Raw genomic sequence first — 26991 nt, 5'->3', positions numbered from 1 at the left:
TTTAGTATATTATAAGCCTGATTCACAAACCTAGGTGGGTGACTAATATTGAATTGACAATACAACAATATGTAATCAATGAAAGCTACTGTGTGAGGACTAGCCTAGATCCTACTGTAGACAAGTAATAGGGTCAATGAAGATGTCCAGTGACTCATATCTCTGCTATTTTAGGACAGTGTCCTTCTGAGGTTTGGAGCCTGCCAACAATGTTTTATTACTGTGGAATGTAGATGTTTTCTACCGGGTTTCGGCATCCATAGACATTGACTTTCACATGAAGCTGAAGTCGGATATCTGTTTTCTGCTTTCACTGCTGCCGAGATTTCCAGATGAGTTCTAAACAATTTTCTAGGATTCTCCGTCTCAGCACCTCGGTTATTCCCTGTCGCATGGAAAACCGACATGCCTCGATCTTCAGATTTTTCGCTGTTTCACTCCTCCACAAATCCACACTTTACCAACCCCTTCCCCAAGGGAAGAACCACACCCCCTTTACTCTCTCGCCCCATCAGGCCCCTGCCCCGCCCACATCGCTGACCTCATGATGCCTGAATGGCTACTCAGATTGCAACCTGAATCATTGAGACGTTTGCACATGGTGGTTAAGGAGAAATGACATAGGGCTATGTTCTGTGAAAGACGGACACTCTTTCAATTTTGGAAAAATGTAAACACAACTGGCAGCCCGGGCGGTAAAGATGCGTCTCGGACAAGGCTTCTGCAGGCAATTTACGAAGGCAACGTTGTTTTTAGCTCTCGCTTTGAAAAGGCAGGAGTTTAGGGACCGCATTCAGGTAAGAGGAGTTGGTTAGCACTCGACACATCTGGGCCAGGATTGTTTTCAGTTTTCATCTCCCTGTGTTTCATGCGTGGTTTTCGTTCTCTAGGCGGGGCTCGTGTTGAGAGCGCAAAACACGCAATATGGCCTCTCAGCGGTATTTATAGTGTGTGAGAAGCCTTGATGGATGCGCAGCGCCAAGCTTTCTATTAATATCTCTGTGACATTGTCAATTGCATTACTTTTGCTCCCTCTCGTTGTTAGTTTTTCTCTCTTTCCTACATTTTTTATTTCACTCTTTCAAAGAGGTTGTCAGGCTCTAAGTGCAAGCTGGAGTGGGAGAGCGAGAGAAAGAGTTGTGAGATAATTAGCTGGGTGTTTTATGCATAGCGGGATGCTTGATATGCAGTGTCTCTCACATACGCCTAGACTTATCAGTCTTACTGAACGGGCTTGATGTTGAAAATACTATTGGCGGTGTCTTTTCTTGGTTGTGCCGTGTTACCACTGACATGGTTGTCGCTTTTGATGCATTGAATTGATGCAGGTTCTGCTTATAAGCATAGTTTTATTTGTACATTTTTTGCCTGCCATGATGTGAAGTTATTGCACCAAAACCCTGATTTTATATTTACCATCCTCTAATCTCAGCCCACCAGTTTGCAGCTATTACTACATGATGGATGGAGCTGACGAATGCTTAGTACAGACCAGTGACCATTTTCCTGCACTCATGTTACTAAAACTCACTGGTTAAGATTGATGGTTGGTGTTAACTGTTGTGTTATTGTTGTTCCTTTGACCCGCAGGCCACGGAGAACGAACCGGGCGACATGGACCTCAGCGGCCTGCCCGAGACCGCCGTCGACTCAGAGGAGGACGATGACGAGGAGGACATCGAGCGAGCGTCGGACCCCCTCATGAGCCGCGACATTGTGCGGGACTGCCTGGAGAAGGACCCCATGGACCGCACCGATGACGACATAGGTGAGTCCATGCGAGCACACAGAATGTTCCTCTAACATTCCCTAAAGGTTCCCCTTTGATTGTTTGAAAAGGAACTTTCTCACAACATTCTGGGAGCCAAAATGTATTTACCTGGTAGTGTGCCAGTGTTTCCCTACTGTTAAGTAGTCACTAGGCAGAGTGCCTCCCTCTCCCTTCCCTGCTTTGCTATGTTGCTTCTTGCCTCAGTTTGGCTCCTATTGGTTTTAATTGATCATTTTGGCACAGCAAGGGGAATCCTACGACTATTCCACACTACGATAGAACCCTTACGCTAAATCTAGAAACAACTGTTAATATGCTTATTCCATTGGTTGATTACAGTACTACTGCTAAAATATCTTGTAAGTGCTTGCTATTTTTTTGGCAACACATTTGGAAAAGCAATGGGAACCAATTAGCTTCGGCTTTGTTCACAAAGGGAAAATCCTACCCTGAGTTCCCATTGTAGGCTCATCAGAGTTTTTAATAAAGCATTCACGATTTTAAATAAACGATCCACAGCCACCCCCCCTTCTCCCAGTGCCACGCCCTTAGTGCATCTCAACCCCGCCCGTCTGTATTAGCTAGCCACTGTGAATTATGTGCCCAACTCTAGACCTTTGTGTTTTACTGCTTTCATTAGGTTAATTTATTTTAGCCCAGAGTGATATTCTGTCTGTGCCACACAAAAGTCTGTGATATCATAGGCCTGTTAGCAGCAATACAGTGATAGCGATCCAAAAAAAAGAGACTAGTTCACATTTACTCCCATTTGAAACTCAGATGTGGTCTGTGGATGATATAGTGGATGTAAATACAGAAAGAGGGAATGATACAGAAAGAGAAAATACACCCTCCAACCTCCCTGCCGCCCCTCCCTGCCGCCCCTCCCTGCAGCCCCTCCCTGCAGCCCCTCCCTGCCGCCCCTCCCTGCCAGCCCCTCCCTGCCAGCCCCTCCCTGCCAGCCCCTCCCTGCCGCCCCTCCCTGCCAGCCCCTCCCTGCCAGCCCCTCCCTGCCAGCCCCTCCCTGCCGCCCCTCCCTGCCAGCCCCTCCCTGCCAGCCCCTCCCTGCCAGCCCCTCCCTGCTCTCTGTGCCGCCAGGCTTTTTTAGGGCAACGCCGTAAATCCTCGCCTATCTCGGCACATTAAAGTTTCAGTGCTTCCGCAGGCTTCCCACATGACACTGTTTACCATGCCAACCACACAGGTCAGCCCGCACCCCAGACTTGCTTTAGGTGCCTTGGAAGGGGATGGAGTCCTTTGCTGGTTCCAGTTTTAGTCCAAAACCCCCCAAAACTCCACAGGAAGCTATTTCAAGGAGCCCCAAGAAAATGCATGGCGCAGGAATCAGGCTAGGCAATGACCTATACAGCTGAGCTGACAGCCCCAAATGTGAATTAAGGTTGACACACTGTGGAAGTGAATTTTGTTTTGGAAGTGGCTGACTATCAACCTATGTATCTATTAAACATTGATCACAAAATGTTTACACGCAAAAGGTCGCGCGGTGTCTGCTTTTACGCTCATGCACAGTTTTTTTATTTTTTTCTCGATGAAAATGAAATTGATAGTTTGCCTTAGTGCCTTAATCATCCCGTTGTTGGGTACTCATCACTGTTGTGGGGTTGAATTTAATTCACTTTCTCTCGCGCTAGCTGTGCCCTTCTTTTGTCCAAAGCCACAGAGAAGGTGAAGGAAGAGTGAAGGACTGCCAAGTCCTCCTATGCTCTCTGTCTCTGTGACTCTCGCTCTCTCTCTGTCTTTCTCTCTCTCTGTGTGTGTGTGTGTGTGTGTCAAGACCTTCCTAACCTCGTCTCCCCCCCCCCCCCCCCTCCAACCTTTCCACAGAGCAATTACTGGAGTTCATGCATCAGCTGCCAGCATTTGCCAACATGACCATGTCGGTGAGGAGGGAGCTGTGTGCCGTCATGGTCTTTGCCGTGGTCGAGCGGGCCGGCACCATCGTCCTCAATGACGGGGAAGAGGTGTGTGTGTGTGTGTGTGTGTGTGTGTGTGTGTGGAAGGGGATGTGTGTCTTAAGTGACTCTCTTATGTCTGTATTGTGTGTGCCTTGAATGTGTCTGGGTTTGCACATCTGTGGCCTGGGCATGCACTTTGCCCTTGCCATTACCAATGAAGGTTTCTGATGTTTTTTCCCCTATTAAACATGAATGACTGCCATCTCCAAGCGTCTTGGGATCATAAGATTCCCTAAGGGGACCAGAAGAGAGATCACTTATCTACTTTCTCTTGAATGAAACCATTTTGGTCTGGTTTTGCATCCAAACAATAGTGAAGAGCCATACCCTTAAGGGCAGTTTACTTCAATGGTAGTCCAGTCAATGTAAAATAACATCCCATTGAGCTGATGTGTGTTAGTAATATGTCCACGATACTGCCTTAGTGCAGTGTCGGATTTATATATATTGTTGATGATGCTATAGGGAAGAAATTGAGGGAGAAATTGATCTCTTGCTCTAAAATGTGATATATTTTACTACCGTAATAAAAGGGTAAAAGCTTCCAGTTATTGTAGCGTTAAAACTGGGCTGTTTTATACTATTGAAACATTTGTGACCAATCATTAAAGATATCACCTGTCAAAGAATGTGATGCTCATGATTTTTGTTCAATTTGATTCCCTGCCAATAAATAGCGTTAATCATTGATCCAATCCTCAATCAGACATGGCTAACCTGATAACTAATTGCTCATTTTGATTTTACAATGCTTTTAAAGGATCATTGTGGTGGTAATTTCCTTCAACGTTGATCCTAGCCTGATATTAAACCATTGCTATCCACTGAATGACCACTGAATGATCACGGAGTACTTCTGACTGTTAATGGTTTGTGTTTGTGGTCTTACCACCCCCCCCCAAGCTGGACTCGTGGTCAGTGATCCTGAATGGCTCGGTGGAGGTGACGTACCCTGAGGGCAGGCCTGAGATTCTTTGTATGGGGAACAGCTTTGGGGTCTCCCCCACCATGGAGAAGGAATACATGAAGGGAGTAATGAAGACCAAGGTGGACGACTGTCAGGTAAGGTCCAGCACATTTACTGGACCCTGTTATTTACTTGTGCAGTTAGTCAGTTGTATTTTAAAGCAGGCTTGAATTAAGTATCTAGTTATAATTGTAACCATTTGCCAATAATTCAAATTAAGACACTGGGGTTAATTTACTAAGAGATTGTATTTATGTCAATGGTATCATAAAATAGATTGGATCTCAGCCATGTTGGTCTAAAAAAGATTGTGTCCCCAAGCTAACTACTACTCTCTCTCTGCTCCAGTTTGTGTGCATAGCGCAGCAGGACTACTGCTGCATCCTCAACCAGGTGGAGAAGAACATGCAGAAGGTGGAGGAGGAGGGCGAGATCGTCATGGTCAAGGAGCACCGCGAGCTGGACCGCACCGGCACCCGGAAGGGACACATCGTCATCAAAGTGAGTTCATTCATTCTTGAATAAGCCTCGTTAAAGGTGCCATGACACATTCATATTAGGTGCTATAAATGCTATGTATCCAACTTTTAGTGTTACCTAAAGGATTCTATTCTAATCACTATTATCTTTGTGAATAGAACAGAAAAAAGTATTGTCCACATAAATGTGGAAAGTTGCCTTTGGTGTCTTCACAGTGACATAATACTTGAGACTCAAAACAAACATTAAAACGCTTCTCCTCGTACACCATCTCCCTTAGGGTACGACGGAGCGTCTGACCATGCACTTGGTAGAGGAGCACTCGGTGGTGGACCCCACCTACATCGAGGACTTCCTGCTGACCTACAGAACCTTCCTCTCCAGCCCCATGGTCGTGGGCAAGAAGCTCCTCGAGTGGTTCCATGATCCAAGCCTCAGGGACAAGGTCAGCTTCCAGTTCAAAAGCTTTACTATCCATTTCAGTAAAGTATTTCAGTCATTGTATTGTAATGGAAGCTAGACAGTACTTAACATCCGTAATAGCTAACGCATAGATAATACCACATAGATTATAGATGCATGCATGCAACACTCTTACTTATGACCGACCGCTTGTTTTTCACCACCTGTTTTTTACAATGGATAAAAGTAGAGACTCAGAGCTATAAAATTGTATATAATGTACTGCAGTTGAGGAACAATGGTAAAGTAATTCTGCTTTGAAGTTTGATTTAACTTGAAGCCCACTTTTGAGAAAATGGCCCTTGAATGTTTTGGTAACCCTACTGGAGAGCTCTTCTTTGTCTACACCCATTCAGCATCATTCACACTCTATTAAGCCTTAGTCCCACCAATCTCTTTAAGGATTCACATGAGGCCATGTGGTAAACACAAGTTTATTTGTCACATGCACAGAATACAGAAGGCGTAAACGGCACAGTGATAGTACTTGCATACTTGCAATATCAATAACAGAAAGTGTCCAGAGAAAATACTTTTAGAAATATTTTATCGTTATTAGATGACGCATACCAGATCCACTTGTCTAAATTGATGGACCATGTGAAGGAAACGCTATAACCACCACCCAGCCACATCTAGTTAAGTGGATGGGTCACTATTGTCTAGACATGTACAAATGTTCATGAAATGCAATCGATGGCTGTAATCACCCCCAGACACACCTGCTAATTTGATATGTCATGTAATAACTCGGCCGAAGTGGCGTCTTTTGTTTAGACATGTAGCTAGCTAGGTAGCAAGCTAGCTAAACAATGAACCGGCATAACCCCAGCTCATACTACTACCAATACAAACATTGTCATAGCTCCAGTATGAATCTGCAGGTAGCTAAAGCTAACAAACTAGGTTCAATGTTGACTAGCTAACATTAGGCTATAACTAGCAAATCAAATGGATTTCTGATTCTAATAATATTACTACACAGATCATACACGTAACTTTAGCTAGCTAACTTGCAGTATGCTTTAACTTGCAATAAACATGACTTTCTGACAAAATTAGAAGCTTAGATCTGGGAAATGTAGCTAGACTCTTACCTGTATACATGGATGAATGCTTCATGGTGGACTGGAAGCATTTTAACTCCGTTTTGTTTGTAGCTACGTCTTGTTCGGTCAGCTTTGTGTCAAGTCACTCCGGTTCACACTGACCGTGGCGTGTGCAGAAAGTAGCCCATCACTTTTTTCCTCATGATCTGTCAGTAGCGCCTGCTAAATTCAGGGCATCAATGTTGTTGAGAAAAGTAGCACAACTTTTGTAGTTCTTGATGGCTAACGTTTTATCTTTAAAAAAAAAAAAACGGCAAGGTAGAAAGTACTGTCAACACATACTGAAGTGCTCACGTTATAGACAGAAGCGTGCGACATGGCAGAGCAATCCAAACTCATCTCCCGGCATGTCTAGCCCATACATTATCTCAGCCAATCATGGCCAGTGGGAAGGTTCCTGACTTTTTCCATCGCTAAACCAACTAGGCTCGTAATTTAACAATTTCATCTGCATTTGTGGATGGAATACAAGTTTGTTATTAAGGCAACACATTTTTTTATATTGTTCCTGTGAAGTAGTGATGTGCGAAATACGCCTAGTTTCCTGAAACGAGTCACATGTGCTTACATGCACACAGATTGATATATATTAATACATACTTACATGCACACACACAGACCTAAGTGTGAGGAAATGCATCTAACTAGCTAACGTTCAATCTAAGCCCATGCTCACCCACTTTTCTTTTTTGATTTTTTTTTTTACTGTGAGTGAAAATGAACTTTCTTCTTACATCCCCAGGTTACACGGGTAGTCTTGCTGTGGGTGAACAATCACTTCAATGACTTTGAAGGCGACCCCGCAATGACTCACTTTCTAGAAGAGTTCGAAAACAATCTGGAGAGAGAGGTCCGTGTCTCAGTTAAGCATAGCATGTTTCATATCCAGTTCAACCATTACTCCTCCTTTGCCTTCATTATATATTCAGTCAAGCATTCAAATTGTCAAAATATTTACCTTGCACTAGCCTCTTATTTCACAAATAAATGCTAAAATGCTATTTTTCTTTCTTTCACATAGTAACAAAGTTGAGCTACAAACCCTGAATTGCGCAATATACTAAACATTCTCAATTTCCTTTACAGAAAATGTGCGGCCACCTTAGACTGTTAAACATTGCCTGCGCTGCTAAAGCCAAACTGCGTCTAGTGACACTGACCAAGCCGTCCAGGGAGGCCCCGCTAGCCTTCACCCTGCTGGGGGGCTCAGAGAAGGGCTTCCGCATCTTCATCGACAGCGTGGAGCCCGGGAGCAAGGCCGCAGAGGCCGGCCTCAAACGAGGAGACCAGGTGAAGTAACAAGAAGATTTTTTACATAGCGTTTTTTCATATGTTCAAAATGCTTTACATAGAAGAAAATAGTAAGGAAAACTGGCACCCACCAGATTGATGGTATGGCTCTGCTTTGCACCAGAAAGATCACTACATATCAGACAGCAATGACAGTGTAGAAGTGAGGAGTGCTCATTCACTAGACTAGTTTACTCAGCACTGATTTCTTCCCACTTTGCCCCAAGCGTTCCAAAGATCCTAGGTTAAATCCAGGATGCCAGCTTGGAAACCCCGCTTGGCTGTGCTTTTGTGTGGCTTAAATGTATACTCTTAAACACTTCTCTGCAGCTGCTTCCCAAAGGAAATATGAACCATAGCATCCTGCAAAGCATTTTTACTCTTACAATTCTCCTGTCAAACCTTCTCACGTATTGCCATATACACAGTGAGTGACTCTAACACAGCATTTCCCAAACTCTGTCCTGGGGATCCCAAGGGGTGCACATTTTGTTTTTTTGCCTTAGCTGCTGATTCAAATAATCAAAGCTAGCTGATGAATTCATTATATGAATCAGCTGTGTAGTGCTAGGGCAAAAATCAAAATGTGCACCCCTTGGGGTCACCAGTACTGAGTATGGAAAACGCTGCTCTAACGAGCTCAAATATCCTTATCAATCTCACTACCCTTTTCATCGGCCCATTAACGAGACCTCTTAGCCAAACTTACGACCAGTGTTTCTTTTAATAAGGGCTGACCCAGAAACAGCCCTTAGACCTGATTTGCGCCATCAACACTGTGGTAATGACTGCAGAGGAAGGCCCTTCGCTCACAGAGAGATCAAAGATCACTTCCTTGTTCACCCAGAGATCACTTCCTGGTACACCCAGAGGAATGAAAGATGACTCGGTGGCACGCTCATGTGTAAATGCAAAGTCCTCATGACAAGGCAGCGCTGGTCATAAAGCATCTATGAGGAAATAGACAAGTAGCGTAGCTGTTAGAGAGAAGGACATGGGAAGGGAGGATTCTTCCAACACCTGGGAGGATATCTATGAGTTTCAGTGTCATGTAATAGAATAGTTCACGTGGCTCAGTATGCGGTGCTTACGTCAGAGTTGTGGATTTGACTCCTGCGGGAGTTAAAAGGATTGAGGATGCGGATGATTACTGTATGTGATGTTGTGAGTTATTTGTTTGTCTTTGAACAGATTCTGGAGGTGAATGGGCAGAACTTTGAAAATGTCCAGCTCACCAAAGCCAATGAGATCCTGAGGAACAACACCCACTTGTCCATTTCTGTGAAAACCAATCTTTTAGGTGAGATTTGAGGGCAAGCTAACTACGAATGTAATACTATACTGAATAAAAAGTGTTGGTCCCATATCACAGAATTGGTTCATAATATGATATGCACAAAAAGCTTATTTTTCTCAAATTGTGTGCACAAATCAGTTTACATCCCTGTTAGTGAGCATTTCTAATTTTGCCAAGATAATCCATCCACCTGACAGGTGTGGTATATCAAGAAGCTGATTAAACAGCATGGTCATTGTGCAGGGGACAGTAAAAGGCCACTCTAAAATGTGTTTTGTCACACAACACAATGCCACAGATGTTTTAAGTTTTGAGGGAGCGTGCAATTGGCATGCTGACTGCAGGAATGTCCACCAGAGCTGTTGCCAGAGAATGTAATGTTAATTTCCCTACCGTAAGCCGCCTCCGTCGTTTTAGAGAATTTGGCAGTACATCCAACGGGCCTCACAATCGCAGAGTACGTGTATGGCATCGTGTGGGCGAGTGGTTTGCTGATGTCAATGTTGTGAACAGAGTTCCCCATGGTGGCGATGTGGTTATGGTATGGGTAGTCATAAGCTACGGACAACGAACACAATTGCATTTTATCGATGGCAATTTGAATACACAGAGATACCGTGACGAGATCCTGAGGCCCATTGTCGTGCCATTCATCCACCGCCATCACCTCAGGTTTCATAATGTTAATGCACGGCCCCATGTCGAAAGGATATGTACACAATTCCTGGAAGCTGAAAATGTCCCAGTTCTTCCATGGCCTGCATACTCGTCAAACATGTCACCCATTGAGCATGTTTGAGATGCTCAGGATCGACAGTGTGTTCTAGTTCTTGCCAATATCCAGAAACTTTGCACATCCATTGAAGAGGAGTGGGACAACATTCCACGGGCCACAATCAACAGCCCGATCAACTCAATGCGAAGAAGATGTGTCACATTGCATGAGGTGGTCACACCAGATGCTGACTGATTTTATGATCCATGCCCTACTTTTTTTAAGGTATCTGTGACCAACAGATGCATATCTGTATTCCCAGTCATGTGAAATCCATAGATTAGGCCTAATGAATTTCCTTAAATTTACTGATTTCCTTATACGAACTGTAACTCATCTTTGAAAATGTTGCGTTTTTATATTTTTGATCAGTATAATAACTAATACTAATAATATAAGTGACAGTATCACTATCACGGAAGCCTTGTTTCACACAGTAATGAAGAGGACCAGGTAAGAAATACTAATCCGTTTCCCCCCTTTCATCCACCCAGTGTTCAAGGAGCTACTAGCCCGGCCGGGGCACGACCACGAGGCAGAGGGTGAGGATCCGCCAGAGGTGGAACGCAAGAATGGAGCCCCGGCACACCTGCCCAAGATTGGGGACATCAAGAAGGGCTCGCGCTACTCCATCCCTGACCTGGCAGTGGATGTTGAGCAGGTGATTTATTATGGTGGACTACAGTACCCATAATGCTTTGTGTATGGTATCAGGCACGTATTCATTAGGCACCAAACAGAAGAAAAAAGACTGAAACAGGAAGGGACTACCTGACATTGTCCAATCGCAAATGTTTGTTTTCGTTTTCTGTTTCAAAATGTTTGCTACAATGTGCCTTAATGAATATGTCCCCGGTTTTATCTTAGTAAAGGTATTCCTAAAGCCTAACCTAATGGTATCCTGCCTCCTCCTTAATGCAGGTGATGGGCCTGGAGAAGGCCAGTAAGAAGGCCAAAGCCAACACGGTGGGAGGAAGGAACAAGCTCAAGAAGATCTTCGACAAGACGCTTACCAGCATCCTTCCCCCAAAACCATACAAGTAAGATCCCAGGGGAAAATGTAACGTCACATTTGGAGAGGAGAGTGGAAGAAGGATAATAATAATAGTGGAGTTGAAGAAAATAGAAGAGGAGAGTGTGGAATAAAATGGGTTTGGCTTAATTTGTTGTATTTCTGAAGATGTATTGATCTCTTTCCATGACAAAGACTGACCAGGTGAATTCAGGTGAATGCTGTCATCCCTTATTGATGTCACTTGTTAAATCCACTTCAATCCGTGTAGAATGGAGACGGGTAAAATAAGGGTTTTTAAGCCTTGAGACCTGGATTGTGTATGTGTGCCATTCAGAGGGTGATTTAAGTGCCTTTGAACAGAGTATGGTAGTAGGTGCCAGGTGCACCGGTTTGTCTCAAGAACTGCAACGCTGCTGTGTTTTTCACGCTAAACCGTTTCCGTGTGTATCAAGAATGGTCCACCACCCAAAGGACATTTCCGCCAATTTGTGGGAAGCATTGGAGTCAACATGGGCCAGCTTCCCTGTGGAACGCTTTCGACTCCTTGTACAGTCCAAGCCCCGACGAATTGAGGCTGTTCTGAGGGCAGGGAGGGTGGGGGGGTGCTCAACTCAATATTAGGATATTCTTCATTTTTTGTACCCTGTGTGCTGTACAAACATCGCCCTCTATCCTCTGAAAGTGGAACTGCTTCTAACCCCTCCCTCTGTGTTTCCGTAGCGATGTGGGCGTGGGCCAGTCGCAGGACGACAGCATCGTGGGCCTGAAGCAGTCCAAACAGATTCCGGCCTCGCTGCCTGTCAGCAGCAACCTATCGTCCAGCAACCCTGACCTGCTGCAGTCCCACCACCGCATCCTGGACTTCAACAACCAACCGGGTGAGGACAGACAGACACCCCTCCTTTGAACCTCTAGTATACAACTGTATATGATAAGCACAACTTGGCTGTCTTCAGCTCCCTTGAAGCCGTCTATTTCGCATGCATTTATATACATTGCTAACCGTGCACATACTTTGCCAGATGTCTGGCATCCACGTTTGACACACCCATTTACGTTCTCCTACACACACTCTTTGTGTTCTTTCAGCCCCGGTCGTGACAAGTGAGTATCGCTGCTGCTGCTCTGTCCACGGCAACGCTTGTCCTCTTTGCCAGCTAACTACTTTTTCATTTACAAGCGTCCTATGGTGTTTCTAAAACTGGTCTCTAAAGGGCTAACTTTTAACTGTGGTTATGGTCTGGGCTTGTCGGTCTTGATAATAGCAGGCATCGAGTCAGTGTGTTTTAATGGGTTTCGCATGCCTAAATCTAACTGGAGTACAGTTTGAAAGGAATCAATCCTGTACATTTTTTACGGAGTATAAGCAGCATTACATTGACCCATTCATTCTCAGTGCATATTGGTGTGTTTTCACTTATAATCGGGGTGGTATGGTGACATCAAAATGATTTAGGTGGGCATACCATGATTTTCTTTAACCTTGGGGGGGAAAAAACAATGGTACATGAATTATGTGACTGCATGATAAAATTGCTGAATTCTGACATGTATAATTGTTCAGGTAATTTCAATGCAATTAAGTGATCAACATATCCCAAATGAGGATTCCGCCCCAATGTTTGTCCAACATTGTGTTGACGTTGTACCTCTACCCCCCCCCCCCCCTCCCCAGACATGTCCGACCAGGTGCTGCGTGTGTTCAAGGCAGACCAACAGAGTCGATACATCATGATTGGTAAGGACACCACAGCCAAGGAGGTGGTGGCCCAGGCCATCCGGGAGTTCGCCCTGACCGCGGTGCCCGAAGCCTATTCGCTGTGCGAGGTGTCCGTCACGCCGGAGGGTGTCATCAAGCAACGGCGGCTACCAGAGCAGCTGTCCAAGCTGGCAGACAGGATACAGCTCAGTGGCAGGTAAGGACTGGTTTTAATGATTCATTTCTTTCAATTATTTATACAGTTTTGTCCTGTCTCTTGTACAAAAGCTAGCAAATACTCTCAAATCGCCCATCTCCCATAATCCCTTATTATCTTTTTCTATTTAAACTCGAGTCACATCATAGTCACAACACCAGGTGCTTGTTAATAATTACTCAGCGTGATACTATGAATAACTCTAACAACAAAAGTGCTTTGTGTTGATGAGATTTTTACTGGACGAACAAAATAGACAGAGATTATCTGTCTACAATAGAATACCTGCTTGTAAATACTAAAGGAGCTCCCTGCTCTTCCCCTCTCTAGATACTACCTGAAGAGCAACATGGAGACAGAGACTCTCTGTTCAGACGAGGACGCCCAGGACCTTCTTCGTGAAGGCCAGATCTCCCTCCTCCAGCTCTCCACTGTGGAAGTAGCCACGCAGCTCTCCATGCGTGCCTTCGAGCTCTTCTGCGCCATCGAGCCCACCGAGTACATCGATGACCTGTTCAAGCTCAAGTCCAAGACAGGCTCGTTTTGCCTCAAGCGCTTCGAGGAGGTCATCAACCAAGAGACCTTCTGGGTGGCGTCGGAGGTGATCCGGGAGCCCAACCAGCTCAAGCGCATGAAGATTGTCAAGCACTTCATCAAGATTGCTCTCCATTGTAGAGAGTGCAAGAACTTCAACTCCATGTTCGCTATCATCAGGTGAGGTGGGAGAGGAGTAGGACGAGAGGAGACCAGGTGGCCATGTTGTATTGTTGTGATGTAGATGGGTTAAACCGATTTTGAAGAGTTTTACACCAAGTCCAGCAGTTATGCTGAATCAGCTGTGTTTGTGTGGTGTTGGAACAAAAGCCTGCAAACCTTTTCATCCTCTAGAACCAGAGTTAGCCCCCGAACCCTAATCCCCAGAGGTTAGCACACCCCCTCTACATTATCAGCCTTCTAACTTCACTGTCTGTCTGTGGTCCTCCCCCAACAGTGGTCTGAACCTGGCCCCGGTATCTAGACTCCGGGGCACGTGGGAAAAGCTCCCCAGTAAGTACGAGAAGCTGTTTGGGGACCTGCAGGACCTGTTTGACCCGTCCAGGAACATGGCCAAGTACCGCAACGTGCTCAACAACCAGAACCTCCAGCCACCCATCATCCCCCTATTCCCCGTCATCAAGAAGGACCTCACCTTCCTGCATGAAGGTAGCCAATGACACATTTTGTCATTTTGTGTCACAAATGTGTTCAGAAACATTCATTTTGCAACCCAGAACTAAATCTTAAGATAAACGCCCACCCTTCTCAAAGCTTCTGCCAAAGCCCGTCCCCAGCCCTTCCCCTTCCTTTTCCACTGTCAGATTCAGCACGTGTCGCCAACAGACCTTCACAAGAGACGATAAATACATTGGCTATTTGTCTACCATTTTTGTATAGGATGTTGCACTCCACTGTATGCCAATACTGTAATACAAGGCATCTTAATCAATCTGCTATAACAAATAGTCTCTCTCGTCTTTCCCCAGGGAACGACTCAAAAGTGGACGGCCTGGTGAACTTTGAGAAGCTGCGTATGATCGCCAAAGAGATCCGCCACGTGGGTCGCATGGCCTCCGTCAACATGGACCCTGCACTAATGTTCAGAACCAGGTAACATCTGGAAAAACACTGAAAACCAATATAATCCCAGAAGACTAACAACGCTTCACCATCCCCTATACGTCCAATCAAATCACTGTCAATGATTGTTCACATGTAGATTGTCAATATTCCGCGCTTCCACGCTTTTCCCTTGAGCAGCCGTTTCCCTGGGCAACCCAACTGTTTCCTGTATTCTGTACTCTCCACTTATCGTTGCCGTAAAACCACAGTGCTCATGTGTAAGTGTGTGTCTGACTGTGACTATGTATGTCCACCATGCTGTGATGTTACTTCTGGGTGTCGGTGGTTGTTGTCAATGTTTGTCTCTTTCTCGCTATTGTGGGCCTCTGGTAAACTTGCTCATCTTGGTGGCTCTTTGTGGTCTATCCTGTCTAAGCTTGTCTCCCTCTCTTTCTCTCTCTCGTTCTCTCTCTCCCTGTGCACTCTTTGCCCTCCACGCTTCACTGTTCATGGCTATCCCTTCTAGGAAGAAGAAATGGAGGAGTTTAGGGTAAGTTTTGGTGACCGACCTTTCCATGCTTTTTTTTCTTTTGCCCCATTTGTTCGCTCCCTCCCTTCCTCATTTCTGAGGCCTTGTTTGTTTGTTTTTAGTGCTGATTTTACTACCCTGTTTGGTTTGATACCCTTCTAACACTGCTTGGCTCTGGCAAAAATGTCTTTAGAAATGGAAATTAAAATCACTTTTGCTTTTTTCAGGTCACACCACCATTTTTGAATTCTCAAAATATTTTGCAATTATGCATTAAAACTGAGAGCGATTTTACATCCCATGCAATTCACAATCCATGAACTAGCAAAAGTGATTACTTTGTGTGTTTTCCCAGCTAAGATAGCCTACTTACCAAAAATGGCATGCCTACTTTTGTTTTGCATCAGTTTGTCAGCCTCCAGACTGAAAATATCTTCTTCAACATGAAAGTCTGTAGTGTGCTACAATGACAAACAGGGCATAAAATTAACACCTGCCAAATGCGGGTAGATTTAGGTATTGGGGGGTAAGAATGTCTATTCACCAGCCACAATGGCGGGTGGTCAATTTGCAGGGCTCTACAGTGCAAGCATTACGTTCGCGAATAAAAATAGTCAAAAGTCGAGCAGATGTGCAAGTTAGGGTTAAAAAAAAATGCTGCCGTAGCAGTTTTCAAAGTATTTCTGCTGTTTTGTTTCATAGTTGCTAATCGCACAAGAAATATGAATCCTCACGCAGCAACACTGGCAGGTCTACAAAGTCTACAAAGTGAGACTTTGTCCTTGTTTTTTGGCTATTTACATTGTTTGTTCACAAGCTCGGTTGTTTTTCAAGACCCACGTGACTCGAGTGGTTCCGTTACCATGGTAACCTCCAGGCCTTAAAGGGGCAGCTGAACATTTTGGCCCTGATATTTTGGTTAAAAGACTCGGGTCACAATACATCAAATTTAGCAATATACCACATTACTTCTTACTAATATACGTTTCTTGTTTTAGAAATATTACAAAGCATGTCATCTGTTGTTTTTAATGTAATTATGGCCCCAAAAATATTTTGGCTGGTAAAAAAAAATCTGAGTGTAGATTTTTTTCATCTACCTGCCATTGTGGCTGGCGGACCAAAAAGTTCATTTTAGGCCCTGCAGCCAAACTAGTCATGCTTTACATTACAGCATTACAGTGGCCAAGGAGGTACTATACCACTATACTATGCATGTACTCAGTATGTACCATAGTTTCTGCTGAAAAGGCATTTCAATACAACTACCTTGGTGTTTACCACAGAAATGACTATACATCACTATTTGAACGCCCAACACACACACCTCCCCTTCTTCCTTAGAATGCATGGAATGTTCTGGAGCTGAGAGGAATGCCCCCAAAGCCTCTCGGTCTCTGCATGTCAGACTCTCAAACGACCCTCCTCTCTACTACCTTCCAGGACATCTACATATTAGTACACACACATAGTCTGATGGTGGTCTCGCTCTCCCCTCTCCATTTCTGTGTGTGTGTGTGTGTGTGTGTGTGTGTGTGTGTGTGTGTGTGTGTGTGTGTGTGTGTGTGTGTGTGTGTGTGTGTGTGTGTGTGTGTGTGTGTGTGTGTGTGTGGACGCGTGTGACCAGGTCTCTTAGCCAGGGCAGTGCCAACGCGGCGGTGCTAGACGTCACCCAGACGGGCGGGCACAAGAAGCGGGTGAGGCGCAGCTCCTTCCTGAACGCCAAGAAGCTGTATGAGGATGCCCAGATGGCCCGCAAGGTCAAGCAGTACCTGTCCAACCTCAGCCTGGAGACCAACGAGGAGGCGCTGCAGACCCTCTCGCTGCAGTGTGAGCCCTCCATCAACACACGTAAGTGCTGGATAGAGTACATGCTGTGCACACACATACACACACTTGTGTTCTCTAACTGCAATGTGAGCCCTCCATCAAAACATGTAAATGTTGCACACATGCATGCTGTGTATACACCAGCACACCGGGTGGCCATTTTGGTTCAGCAGCAACACTCAGTTTCTCACTGGTATTATTGATTAACGCACCACATTCTCCTTCAACCCTTTCTCAGTGCCCAAGAATGCTGGTGGCGGTAAGAGGCCAGACACGTCTCCGGTGGTGTCCAGGGCTGCCAGCCAGCAGAGGGGCCAGCTGCAGAAGGGCAACCAGGCCCTTCAGGTGCCCGCTGTGGCCCTCTACCCCTCCCGCAAGAAAGTGCCAGTCAAGGACCTGCCACCATTCGGTAAGAACCTGCACAAGTTAAGGGGAAAACATACATGAGGCAATTATGCACGTTTTAGAACATTGTATGGTGTCAGAAAGAAACAATCTGTGATTCCTCTAAGGAAAATGCATTCATTTCAGTTTCAGGTCAAATGTACCCGATCACAATGTTGCTTGTATTGTTGGTAGCTAGTTTAGTTAGACAATATGGACTGGAGATTCTAAGGATTAAACTGCGTCTGGGAAATTGGCCCTTGCTGAATGCTAATTAGAAAATGCTAATTTTGACTATTTTGAAGGCACGAGTTCCCCTCAGTCGCTGAAGAAGATCCTATCGCTGTCGGAGGAGGCCAGCGAGCGTCACAAGCGTCAGACGGAGGACACGGTGTCTAATGCCTCCCAGCTCTCCTCCCCTCCCACCTCCCCCCAGAGCTCGCCCAGGAAGGGTAAAATTATAATCCCCTCAATTCAACCTCAGCCCAGTCCCCCCTCACCCATACAGAGACTCAGCAAATTACTGCTGACACCTAGTGGTCATAGAGGGGAACTACTTGTTCAGCCTCCTGTGACGACGTGTTGATATAGCAACAGTTACTCAAGGTTTTTGGGGGCTATGGGACATGACCTATGAAAATGGAAAGTTGTGCTTTACTTGTGGAGTTACAATACATTAAAAGGCACACACCACAACTAGGGCTGGGCGATATCTAAATCATATCTAAAAAAAAATCTAACTGATGGCTATTCACGATATATATTTCGATTCTCTTTGTCTTCTCTAAATAAGCGTTGTCATACAATTAAAGGTCAAATGCACTGCATTTCAAACAGTCTGCAATAATCTAATGAATTCAGGCCTTGTAAAGTTATACCTAGGCTAAATATATGCCTTCCACAATCATAAGACCAACTAATAATTGTATTATTTTATCAAAATAGCTTTTTTGCTGTTGCAATAATCACTGATCTGGCGATCAAGTCTATCTACTGTATGAAAATGCCCTTTTTTGTTACAAATTTAACTAGAATCATACATAGCACACATTCACTAATAATGACTAACTTCTTATAGCAGGCATTAGGCTATAGAAAATGAACACAGGTCTCATCAACAATCTCTCAAGCCCACGTGCTAGGCACTAGCCAGCTAATCTTTGTGTTTCAAGTTTAGCCAACTTGGATCTACAGTATTTGCTAGCTAACAAGGTTGAACAGTTGAATTGTTATGAACTCACCCTTCTGTCCATCACAAACTGTTTGAACAGCATGCTAGCCTGTCCACTTTGTTCAGATGTTGAAATGAAGTGGCCTACCTTATTTCTCATAATGAGAACGAGTTGCCAATTCCTTATATTTCCTTATATGATTGTTTTTAAATGCGTATTGCACATTTATAGAACACAGACTAGACAGCTCTTAACAGTCTTTAGCTAAAATGCTGCTAGCGGTAGGTGGGACCCAAATGTCGTGCGTGACAAACTGAACATTCATTTTCCAGAATCAATGTTCATTAATACTCTCGTTTTAGTAGTGTCTGCTCTGCGCGCAATTTGAATAGTTGAGACATAAAAAGGGTATCGTTAAAAAAGTTATCTTCTCGATTGCAGTAAAATAATGTCTCAATGTGTTTGTGTTCATATGACCGATTCTGTTGGACCAAACCTCAAATGCAAATAGCTAGTTGAAAACGCTTGTCAGATAAGATGTGATCTCTGAACTTTGTTGGTGGGAGAGAAAGTGGGAGGGGCTTGGTGTGGGTGTGTGTGTGTTTGTGTAAACCATAAAGGATGAGGCGAAACAACCTCTCACTAAAATCTGACCAAAATAAGGCCAATACGTTTCTATGGGTTTATTTTGTACCTAAGCTTGGACCTGCCTTCTCGCCTTTGGGACAACGACTCCCATTTTTAGGGCGGAGTTATGAGCATCACGCCATTCTATGCAGATCTCTGGTGTAAATGGGAAGGTGCACAGAGGAGCGAAAGACACGAGACCAAAATACAGCATGAGAACAAGCGGACATAAACGCTCATGAATACGAAAAAGAACAAAACCTAGATTCTTGCGATACATGGTTTTGGAATATCGCGCGCAAAAAAACCCCACATTCGAATGAATCAAATGAATTGGTTATCGCCAAGCCCTAACCACAACACTAAACTGTCCCTTAGCCAAGCCATTCTCAGAGAGCGCCTAGTCCACACTGGTCCGTATTGGAATCGGCTGTCAACCCCAGATGCCCCTCCCATCCCATCCCAACTACCACACCCCTTACATACTGTGTTGCTGTCCTGTCTGTGTGTGATGGTCTCTTTGCCTTGCTGCACGTAGGGCTCGGGACACTGAAGGGCCAAAGTGTCCGGAAGGTTACCTTTACCAGTAAACAGACAGCCACAGGTAAACTAAGCCCGGCCCTAAACCCAGACAGACGCTGCTGGCCTAGAACACATACTGGGGCTCCCCATGTGATCCCCCCCTTATATATGCAGGGTATTTGTTGTTCAATTCCAACCAAGTCTTAAATTATGACTAATATTGCAACATTTTTGATGAAGTAACAAATCAGAGTCGTGTTCATTAGGCACTAAATGGAAGAAAAGTGAAACGGGGAGGGACTACCTAAACATATCCAATAAAACTGTTTTCCGTTGCCAAAAATGAACACGACCCAGTTGATCTTACAAAGAGGACCTGGTTGGAACCTGTATATATAGGGGAGGGGCTTGTGTCGCCCCACTCGTCTTAGTAGCTGAGTTGCTGCTGTGATGTCTAGTAGTATTAAACGTAGTACGGCTGCTTCAGAAGATGGAACGCTCAGTTGCTGCTGCTTCACTGATATCCACTACTCCACTTGATAGTGGAGTGGGCTTAGAAGCCAGTAGAAGCCCTTTGGTCCACCGGGGAAAAACGAATGCATTAGTTATTGGATGGGTTTCAGAGACTGTCTTGACGCTAGGCCACTGGAATTAGAATAGCACTTCATTTTCTGAATGGTAGCTGGAGGTTGGCGTGCCCAGTGATTTTAATGTCACAGAAGACTCAATTTTTGATGACTGGTGCGCAAAGTTGGAGAGGAAGTTGATAGGATTTATGACTCTGAGATGGGGTTCTTGATGTGTGTGTGAATGGGATATCTTTGTAATGTCAGTCATTGTGACTCCAGGCTAAAGGTGTGAGGATCTTCGTTTTTTGGGGGGATTGGATCGCTGCCCCAAGCACGTTCTGAGGTTTGTTATAGAGTTAGGTCTTGCTGTGTATTTCTCCTATTCTTTTCTTAGGCTAGTGATTCTAGGTGGGTAGTAGGATCTTTGAATATTATTTTGATCGTGACTTGAGGGTGTTAAAGTTTTACGTTCGCTGGTGTGCTGAGTGAAGGTGGTGATTTGAGAGGTTAGACGTTTTGTTTTCTAGGTGCAGTTAGAAAGATGATACGTTTCTTGTAGTCAGCCTATGTGTTCTCTTATTATTCCTGCCGTTAATCCATGCTAGGAGGTTCTGAACGTTTCAACCCTCTGAACACAACCCCATGGACTAGTAGATTGGAATCAGTCAGTTAATTGTAACCACCCCCTCCTCTCTCCAGGCTACCCAAGAACGGGAGACACCTACTCGGACTCGGGTCACAGCGAGATTTCATCGCGCTCCAGCCTGGTCAGCAACTCCTCCTTCGACATGGCCCAGGAGGAGAGGAAGGGGCTCAGGCACTCAGGAGGGGTGGGAGACCCCCACGCTGGAGGTGTGCGTCTGGAGAGGAGGGCTACGACCGACTCTGATCAGTACAGCCTCGGGTATGAATCAATGCTGACAATTTACAGTTACAGTGATGAGTTTAATTTCAAAAGTTGAAAACGGAAGATTTCTCATCCCAGCCCTTTATTTGTCTACCTGTCCACTGTGTTGTCGATGAATGGCGAAACCATTGTAAAGGTATAGCTTGTCTCTTATCCCCTTCCCACACAGTTCCTACTCGTCCATGCAGGACTGCCGGGGCCTGTACGCCTGCGCCATGGTGCTCTCCTCGCCCAGCTCGGAGGAGTTGACCCAGGACCAAGGGGACCGTGTCTCCCTGGACGCCGCCGATAGCGGCCGCGGCTCCTGGACCTCCTGCTCCTCGGGCTCCCATGACAACATCCAGACCATGCAGCAGGGACGCAGCTGGGAGACCCTGGCCTTCGGACCAGGGGGTGTCGTCGGCGGGAGCGTTGGTGTCCACCCACCCGGGGGTCCTGAAGCATTACTAGGGGGCCCCGCTGGACTGTGGGCGTCCCAGGCTAGAGGGAGCTGGGCATCAGCCTCTTCATCTTCCTCTGCGGCGTACTGGGGTGAGGACTCCGAGGGCGACACGGGCACGATTAAACGGCGAGGCGGGAAGGATGTGAATACCGACCCGGAGACGAGTAGTATCACATCGATGGGGTCCGACGAGGCCAAGCAGCACGGAAGGCCTTCGCCATCACCCATCACTGCCGGAAACAAGGGCCTTATCAGTGAGTTGACCTCTGAACTTTGTCTGTTCTGAAGGGTTTAGTTTCCCTCATAGGCGAATGTTCCTCAACAAATAAACATTTAATGTTATGGTGTCCATACCTGTTCCTTTAAAAATAAACAGTCTCCTGGTGAAAGGACTGATTTTATAATGTTCTGAAAATACCAAACCTTGCTCACATATACATTCATGCTTTTTACGATTTGCATACATCCTTGGAGCGAAGTGCATGTCAGCTGACGTATGTCCACGTGAAGATCTCCATGCCAACACTTTTTATGGGAGGTGTGTGTGTGGTGTAAAGCATTAATTCCAATTCCACCATCTTTCACCCCCCCACCCCAATCCCCTTCAGCGCGAAAGGAGAGCCGGTACCGCGAGCCCCCTCCAACCCCGCCGGGCTACACTGCCCTGACAATCTCTGACTTCAGCGAAGGGCAGACGCAGTCGCCGCCCACAGCCCCGGCCCACTCCGCCCGCCGCCCGCCCGATTACACCACGGCTCTGCAACGCTCGCGCATGGTCACCCAGTCGCCTGACTCCCATCACCACCACCAGGCCCAACAACATGCCAAGCACCAAGGGCTCCACCGCACCCGCTCGCCAGGCGAGGAGGAAGAGCCTGAGGAGGAAGAGGAGGGTGAGTCCTTGTCTCCCAAACTAGTCGCTCTGAGGAAGACAGTGGCACACACAACACCAGAGACAACCAGGCCATGAGATGAGTGTACGGGTTACAGGGCAGGTTCCCCTCAGGCTGAGGTAAATGACTGATTTATACCAACGATAACCTGCATGCCCACCAGGAACAACACAGACTTGAACCACTACCCCCATATCCACCACAAACCTAGTCCGGTCCCAGATTTGTTTGTGCCGTCTTGCCAACTCCTATGGGGAATGAGCACTCAGGAGATGTCAAGACAGCACAAACAGATCTGTGACCAGGCTAGCACAAACCCACCACGGCATCTCATGTGCATGAAGTCATCATGCTTGGACCAAAGCTCACCAGGCATTAGCAACATTTTGCTCCTCACTCTCTACTGTCTCTCACATCACAAGTAGTGTCGAATGTCATTCATCTGCAGGCACAGTTGTGTTGACGATGCTTGCACACATGCACCTCCATCCCTGGCAGTGTTTTTCACACTTTTTGCACTTAACATTGCTGTTTGTAGCCAATATGCATATTGTTCAGTTTTGATAGTTGTTATGATACGGTAAGTTCACACAGTTAGTGATGTTTTTGTGGGGGTTTCTGCTTCTGTGATGTTTTTACCATCGTGTTAACCAACATTGCAAAAAAAATATATCATTTTTTTTTCTCTCTCGCCAGAGGATGAGCAGGTATCAGCAGTCTGAGAACAGTCTTCTGCTGGATGTCCCTTCCATGGGGGCGGAACAAGAGAGACTGACTTGATTGATTGATGGACAGACCAATCCAGTACGTACGTGCCTGCCTGCCTCCTCTTCCGGACTCTCCATCATTGGTGGACTCCTCTGCTCGTATCCCCCCCCTCGCCTTAAAGCATCAGGGGGGGTTGAATGACCCTGCATGCAAAAAAAATAAAATACTGTGAAGAAGTAGAAGAATATGGAGAGATGGAAAAAGACACAAAATGCCTGGCACTTTGGAAAAAAGAAAAACCAACCAAACGGTTTTGCTGAAAAAAAACACAGCTAAGTGCGGCAACCGCGCTCACACACACACACAGCTGTCCTGGAACAGCTTTCCAAGACTATGAACCCCCCTATCCCAGCCCCACCTCGCTTTACACACAGTATCATGACGTGTTGAGCTTTGTCTGCACTTTTTAATTTTGTACTTTATAAAACGAGAACAAAACGGACAATGACGATGGAGGAAAAAAATAACATTTGATCAATTTTTGAACTTTCTGCCAGGTTTCTAGAGGTCTTCTTTCCAGAACTACTGCACTCGGGGGAGGGAGGGGGTGTGTGTGTAAAAGCGGCTATACCCAAGTCTCATATCCCTGTGTGGACTCTGAAAAACAGATCTGTGAAACTTAAGAGTTTTATTCCACAATTACAGTATTATCTTGTCATTCACATATTAGACATATCCTAATGGTGGCTCAACCCCCACTGCAACCTGGACAGTCACAGTGAGATAAATCAGTTGGGGTGACCAATATGTCATTTGGGGTGACCAACATGCACGTTCATAATCTAATGTTCTGACACATTGGGAAAGTCTGGCTTCAGCACTTCTCAGTACAACTTTAGGTTTTAGTGCAACCCTCCATTCCCAACCCTGGCCTGGATATCTGTCTGTTTCCCATATGGCCAGCCACATCTTCAGTTCTAGGTCATATATGATATGTGGCAGGTTGTGTGGATCATAGCAGTGGTCCAACTAGGGAGTCAATCTGGCTATTTGATATCCGTGTTTTAACCTAGGTCATCTGGTGACTTATATTACTTCTGTATTTAGACAGCATTTTAAAGGACAACTACAGGAGATTTATCTTGGCTTAGTCTTGTCCCGAATGGGTTGTGATGTTAAAAGATAAGCACAAAGGGTATTTATACCCGATTTGGCAAATCAACCAACTCGGGGAAGGTGTTTTTAGTTATACACCCCAAAGGCAAGTCAAGGCTTAAATCCTGTACAGGTGAATGGAGTCTCAGGCCTTTCAGTGGTGCTACAAAACCAAACACTTTCCCTGGGTTCTGTCAACCATTTAAAGTAACTGTCCAGTGAAAATCTAACTTTAAATAGTTCATATTCTGTTAAGTCATGTCAAAATAATGTTGACTCATCCTATACTCGTATTTGTCGCCAAACATTAATTGGAGAAAAAACACTTTTTAAAAAAACATCTCAAACAGACCATTTTTAAAAATGCTTGCTATTTCATCAAAGAGGAGGATGTGCTGGCCAGTCAGTGGTCTACTTGCATGAATATGTTTTATGACCGGTATATGCCCACACCATTCCAACACACAAGCTGCTTTTCTTTTTTTGTTGTGGAAGGAAAACGATTTCATTCATGGTGTAATTATTATAGGTCATATTTCATAGAAATCTGGAAACAAAACACTGGACAGTTACTTTTAGACTGAACTAGAATACACCTTCTCTCCTACCTTGCTCTCGGCTACATCCTCCTCTTCATTGAAAAGTCCGCTGTTCCAGGCATCAAGATCAATGGATTTGTATATTACTAGGCAATGCTAGCATAGAGCAACCTGTTTCCCACCATTTCTTAACATCGTTGGAATTGACTGAAGAAAATGATTGAATATGTTTGTTTTTGACTCCGGTGGGGAAGTTATCTAGATGAAAGAATTAACTTTTGAAGGCTGCCAATCAGAATTAGTCACTTTTTGCTGTTGTTGTTTTTCTTTTCACTGAGTTGCGCTGATCACATTGATCAGTAGTTAGAAACGATAGACTGAGAAGAAGAAAAGAAACAAGTGCTGTGTTTTTCACTGTGGGCTGTTAATACACTTATTATTTCTGTCCATTTTTATTATTTTCATGGACAGCCGATAGATTGTCAATAATGCGTTTTAATACAATGGTGACATGCACCATCATTCACTGTCATTCAGCTCTGAAGAGCATGTGCATATTAGCAGGCCAAGGCCTATTTCGAAAAACAAAAAACCGTTGCACAACATTGTACAAGCATAAAGATAATTGTAGTAGGTAGAACTGCTACTCCGTTTTGATGTGATGTCAAGTGAGAAGTGTACATTTAGCTGGTGATTTTTCTCATACTTTCTTCTACTACTTTGACCTGTATGTCTTTTAAAAAGACAATCGGTGGAGTATGTTTCAGTTGTTTTTTTTGTATTTTTAATACAATAATTGTAAATATTGGTTATATTTTTGTTGAAATGTACTATGTTTATGCCTCAACATCCAGTTTGTATGAAGCTGGGAAATCAATAAATACGACAAAAGTTATCAACTCATAGGTTTAAATGCTCTTACTTTTCCCTGCGTTTTCAGGTTTCCTCTTTTGAATATTGTTCCTTTCCAAGACCTAACCTACACACCTTCTAGTGTTTGCACAAAATAAGACATGGAAGCAACTTGAAATGTGTAACTCTCATACTTTTGTAACTGACAGCAGTGTATGTCAGAAATATATATATATAAATCTTTTTTTTTACTTTTGTACATTTATTTTGAATACAATTAATGTGACAGCAATGTAAGGTATAGTTAACCATGTTTTCTACAAATGATTTCTACCAGAGAGTGTGTGTTTTATGTTCACTGATCATAATTCTTACCAAAAATATTTTTTAAACACCTTTCAACTTTTCATAACTAAAGTTGTTCATGGCCGTTGACTGGAGCTTGCCCTTTAGCAATGTAATATGTATGAGGCTTTTTGAAGCCCCCTTGTTTCTTCGCGTTAGAGTACCTTCAGACCTTGCATTAGACATTGGTTAAATTTTATCCACTGTGAATGAAGAAACTCTGGGGTGAGAGCCAAGTAGACAGCCTACCAAGTCTCTGGTGTGATACAGTGTAAAGAAATCGCATGATGATAATCCATCTCTACAATCCATACTGTAGGCCCATGCTCAATCCATCTTTAAATTGGAAAAGAGGCAGGGGAGAAATCTCATTGCTACAGTAAACCATTAGTTGGTGGAAATGCACACTTATCAACACTGTTATAAAGTGAAAAGCTGCCGAACAGCACCAGGGCAGAAGAGATCCAGAAGCATGCATGAGTTGACTATAGACAGCCGAAGTCTAAATAGAGGGTCTCTGAGCCACTCATGCAGTGGGAAGGCGCCAACGTGTGCATCCTTCCTCCCTGTATGACCTAAGTGAAGCCAATGCAGCAAGTAGCTCATTACAAACACAGGCTAGGAAGGCTCCAATATGCTGCTTCTTCCTCTGTGTCCTGAGGCCATGTCTAGACTTCACAGTATATGCAGTTTTTTTTGTATTCTGATCATGGAATTAATTCATTAACATCTGCATTTAAATGTGTCCACCATTTCCATATTGTGTCCATTCCTGCGCTATATTCAAATGCCAGTATGCATTCTACAAACAGTGGAATTGGCAAAATATGATAACAGCTAACTACTATAGCCAAAGCAAC

General features: G+C 44.7%; 1 protein-coding gene across 15 annotated transcripts in view; it reads left to right on the top strand.

Annotated features, from left to right (window-relative positions):
• The window catches only part of LOC106611555 (rap guanine nucleotide exchange factor 2), a 158193-nt gene extending 132356 nt beyond the window's left edge, over positions 1–25837 (top strand). For 4 of the 15 annotated variants that reach the window (XM_082955874.1, XM_045723870.2, XM_082955876.1 and 1 more), the window contains 24 exons: positions 1591–1768; positions 3617–3753; positions 4651–4809; positions 5063–5215; positions 5475–5639; positions 7508–7627; positions 7852–8055; positions 9247–9355; positions 10622–10788; positions 11049–11167; positions 11863–12020; positions 12232–12246; positions 12818–13058; positions 13389–13772; positions 14050–14261; positions 14582–14705; positions 15184–15207; positions 16814–17037; positions 17255–17425; positions 17706–17852; positions 20990–21194; positions 21367–21893; positions 22248–22651; positions 23229–25837. In XM_082955874.1, the coding sequence (XP_082812000.1) occupies positions 1591–1768; positions 3617–3753; positions 4651–4809; positions 5063–5215; positions 5475–5639; positions 7508–7627; positions 7852–8055; positions 9247–9355; positions 10622–10788; positions 11049–11167; positions 11863–12020; positions 12232–12246; positions 12818–13058; positions 13389–13772; positions 14050–14261; positions 14582–14705; positions 15184–15207; positions 16814–17037; positions 17255–17425; positions 17706–17852; positions 20990–21194; positions 21367–21893; positions 22248–22609 (4305 nt within the window). In that variant the 3' untranslated portion in view covers positions 22610–22651; positions 23229–25837. The remainder of the gene's footprint in view (positions 1–1590; positions 1769–3616; positions 3754–4650; positions 4810–5062; positions 5216–5474; positions 5640–7507; positions 7628–7851; positions 8056–9246; positions 9356–10621; positions 10789–11048; positions 11168–11862; positions 12021–12231; positions 12247–12817; positions 13059–13388; positions 13773–14049; positions 14262–14581; positions 14706–15183; positions 15208–16813; positions 17038–17254; positions 17426–17705; positions 17853–20989; positions 21195–21366; positions 21894–22247; positions 22652–23228) is intronic. The other 11 variants (XM_014211896.3, XM_014211900.3, XM_082955867.1 and 8 more) reach the window with 10 other exon arrangements.
• The last annotated feature ends 1154 nt before the right edge of the window (positions 25838–26991 follow it).

Source organism: Salmo salar, chromosome 09 (genome assembly GCF_965601325.2).
Source record: "Salmo salar chromosome 09, fSalSal1, whole genome shotgun sequence".
Classification (NCBI taxonomy): domain Eukaryota; kingdom Metazoa; phylum Chordata; class Actinopteri; order Salmoniformes; family Salmonidae; genus Salmo; species Salmo salar.
This window is presented reverse-complemented; position numbering and strand designations above follow the sequence as displayed.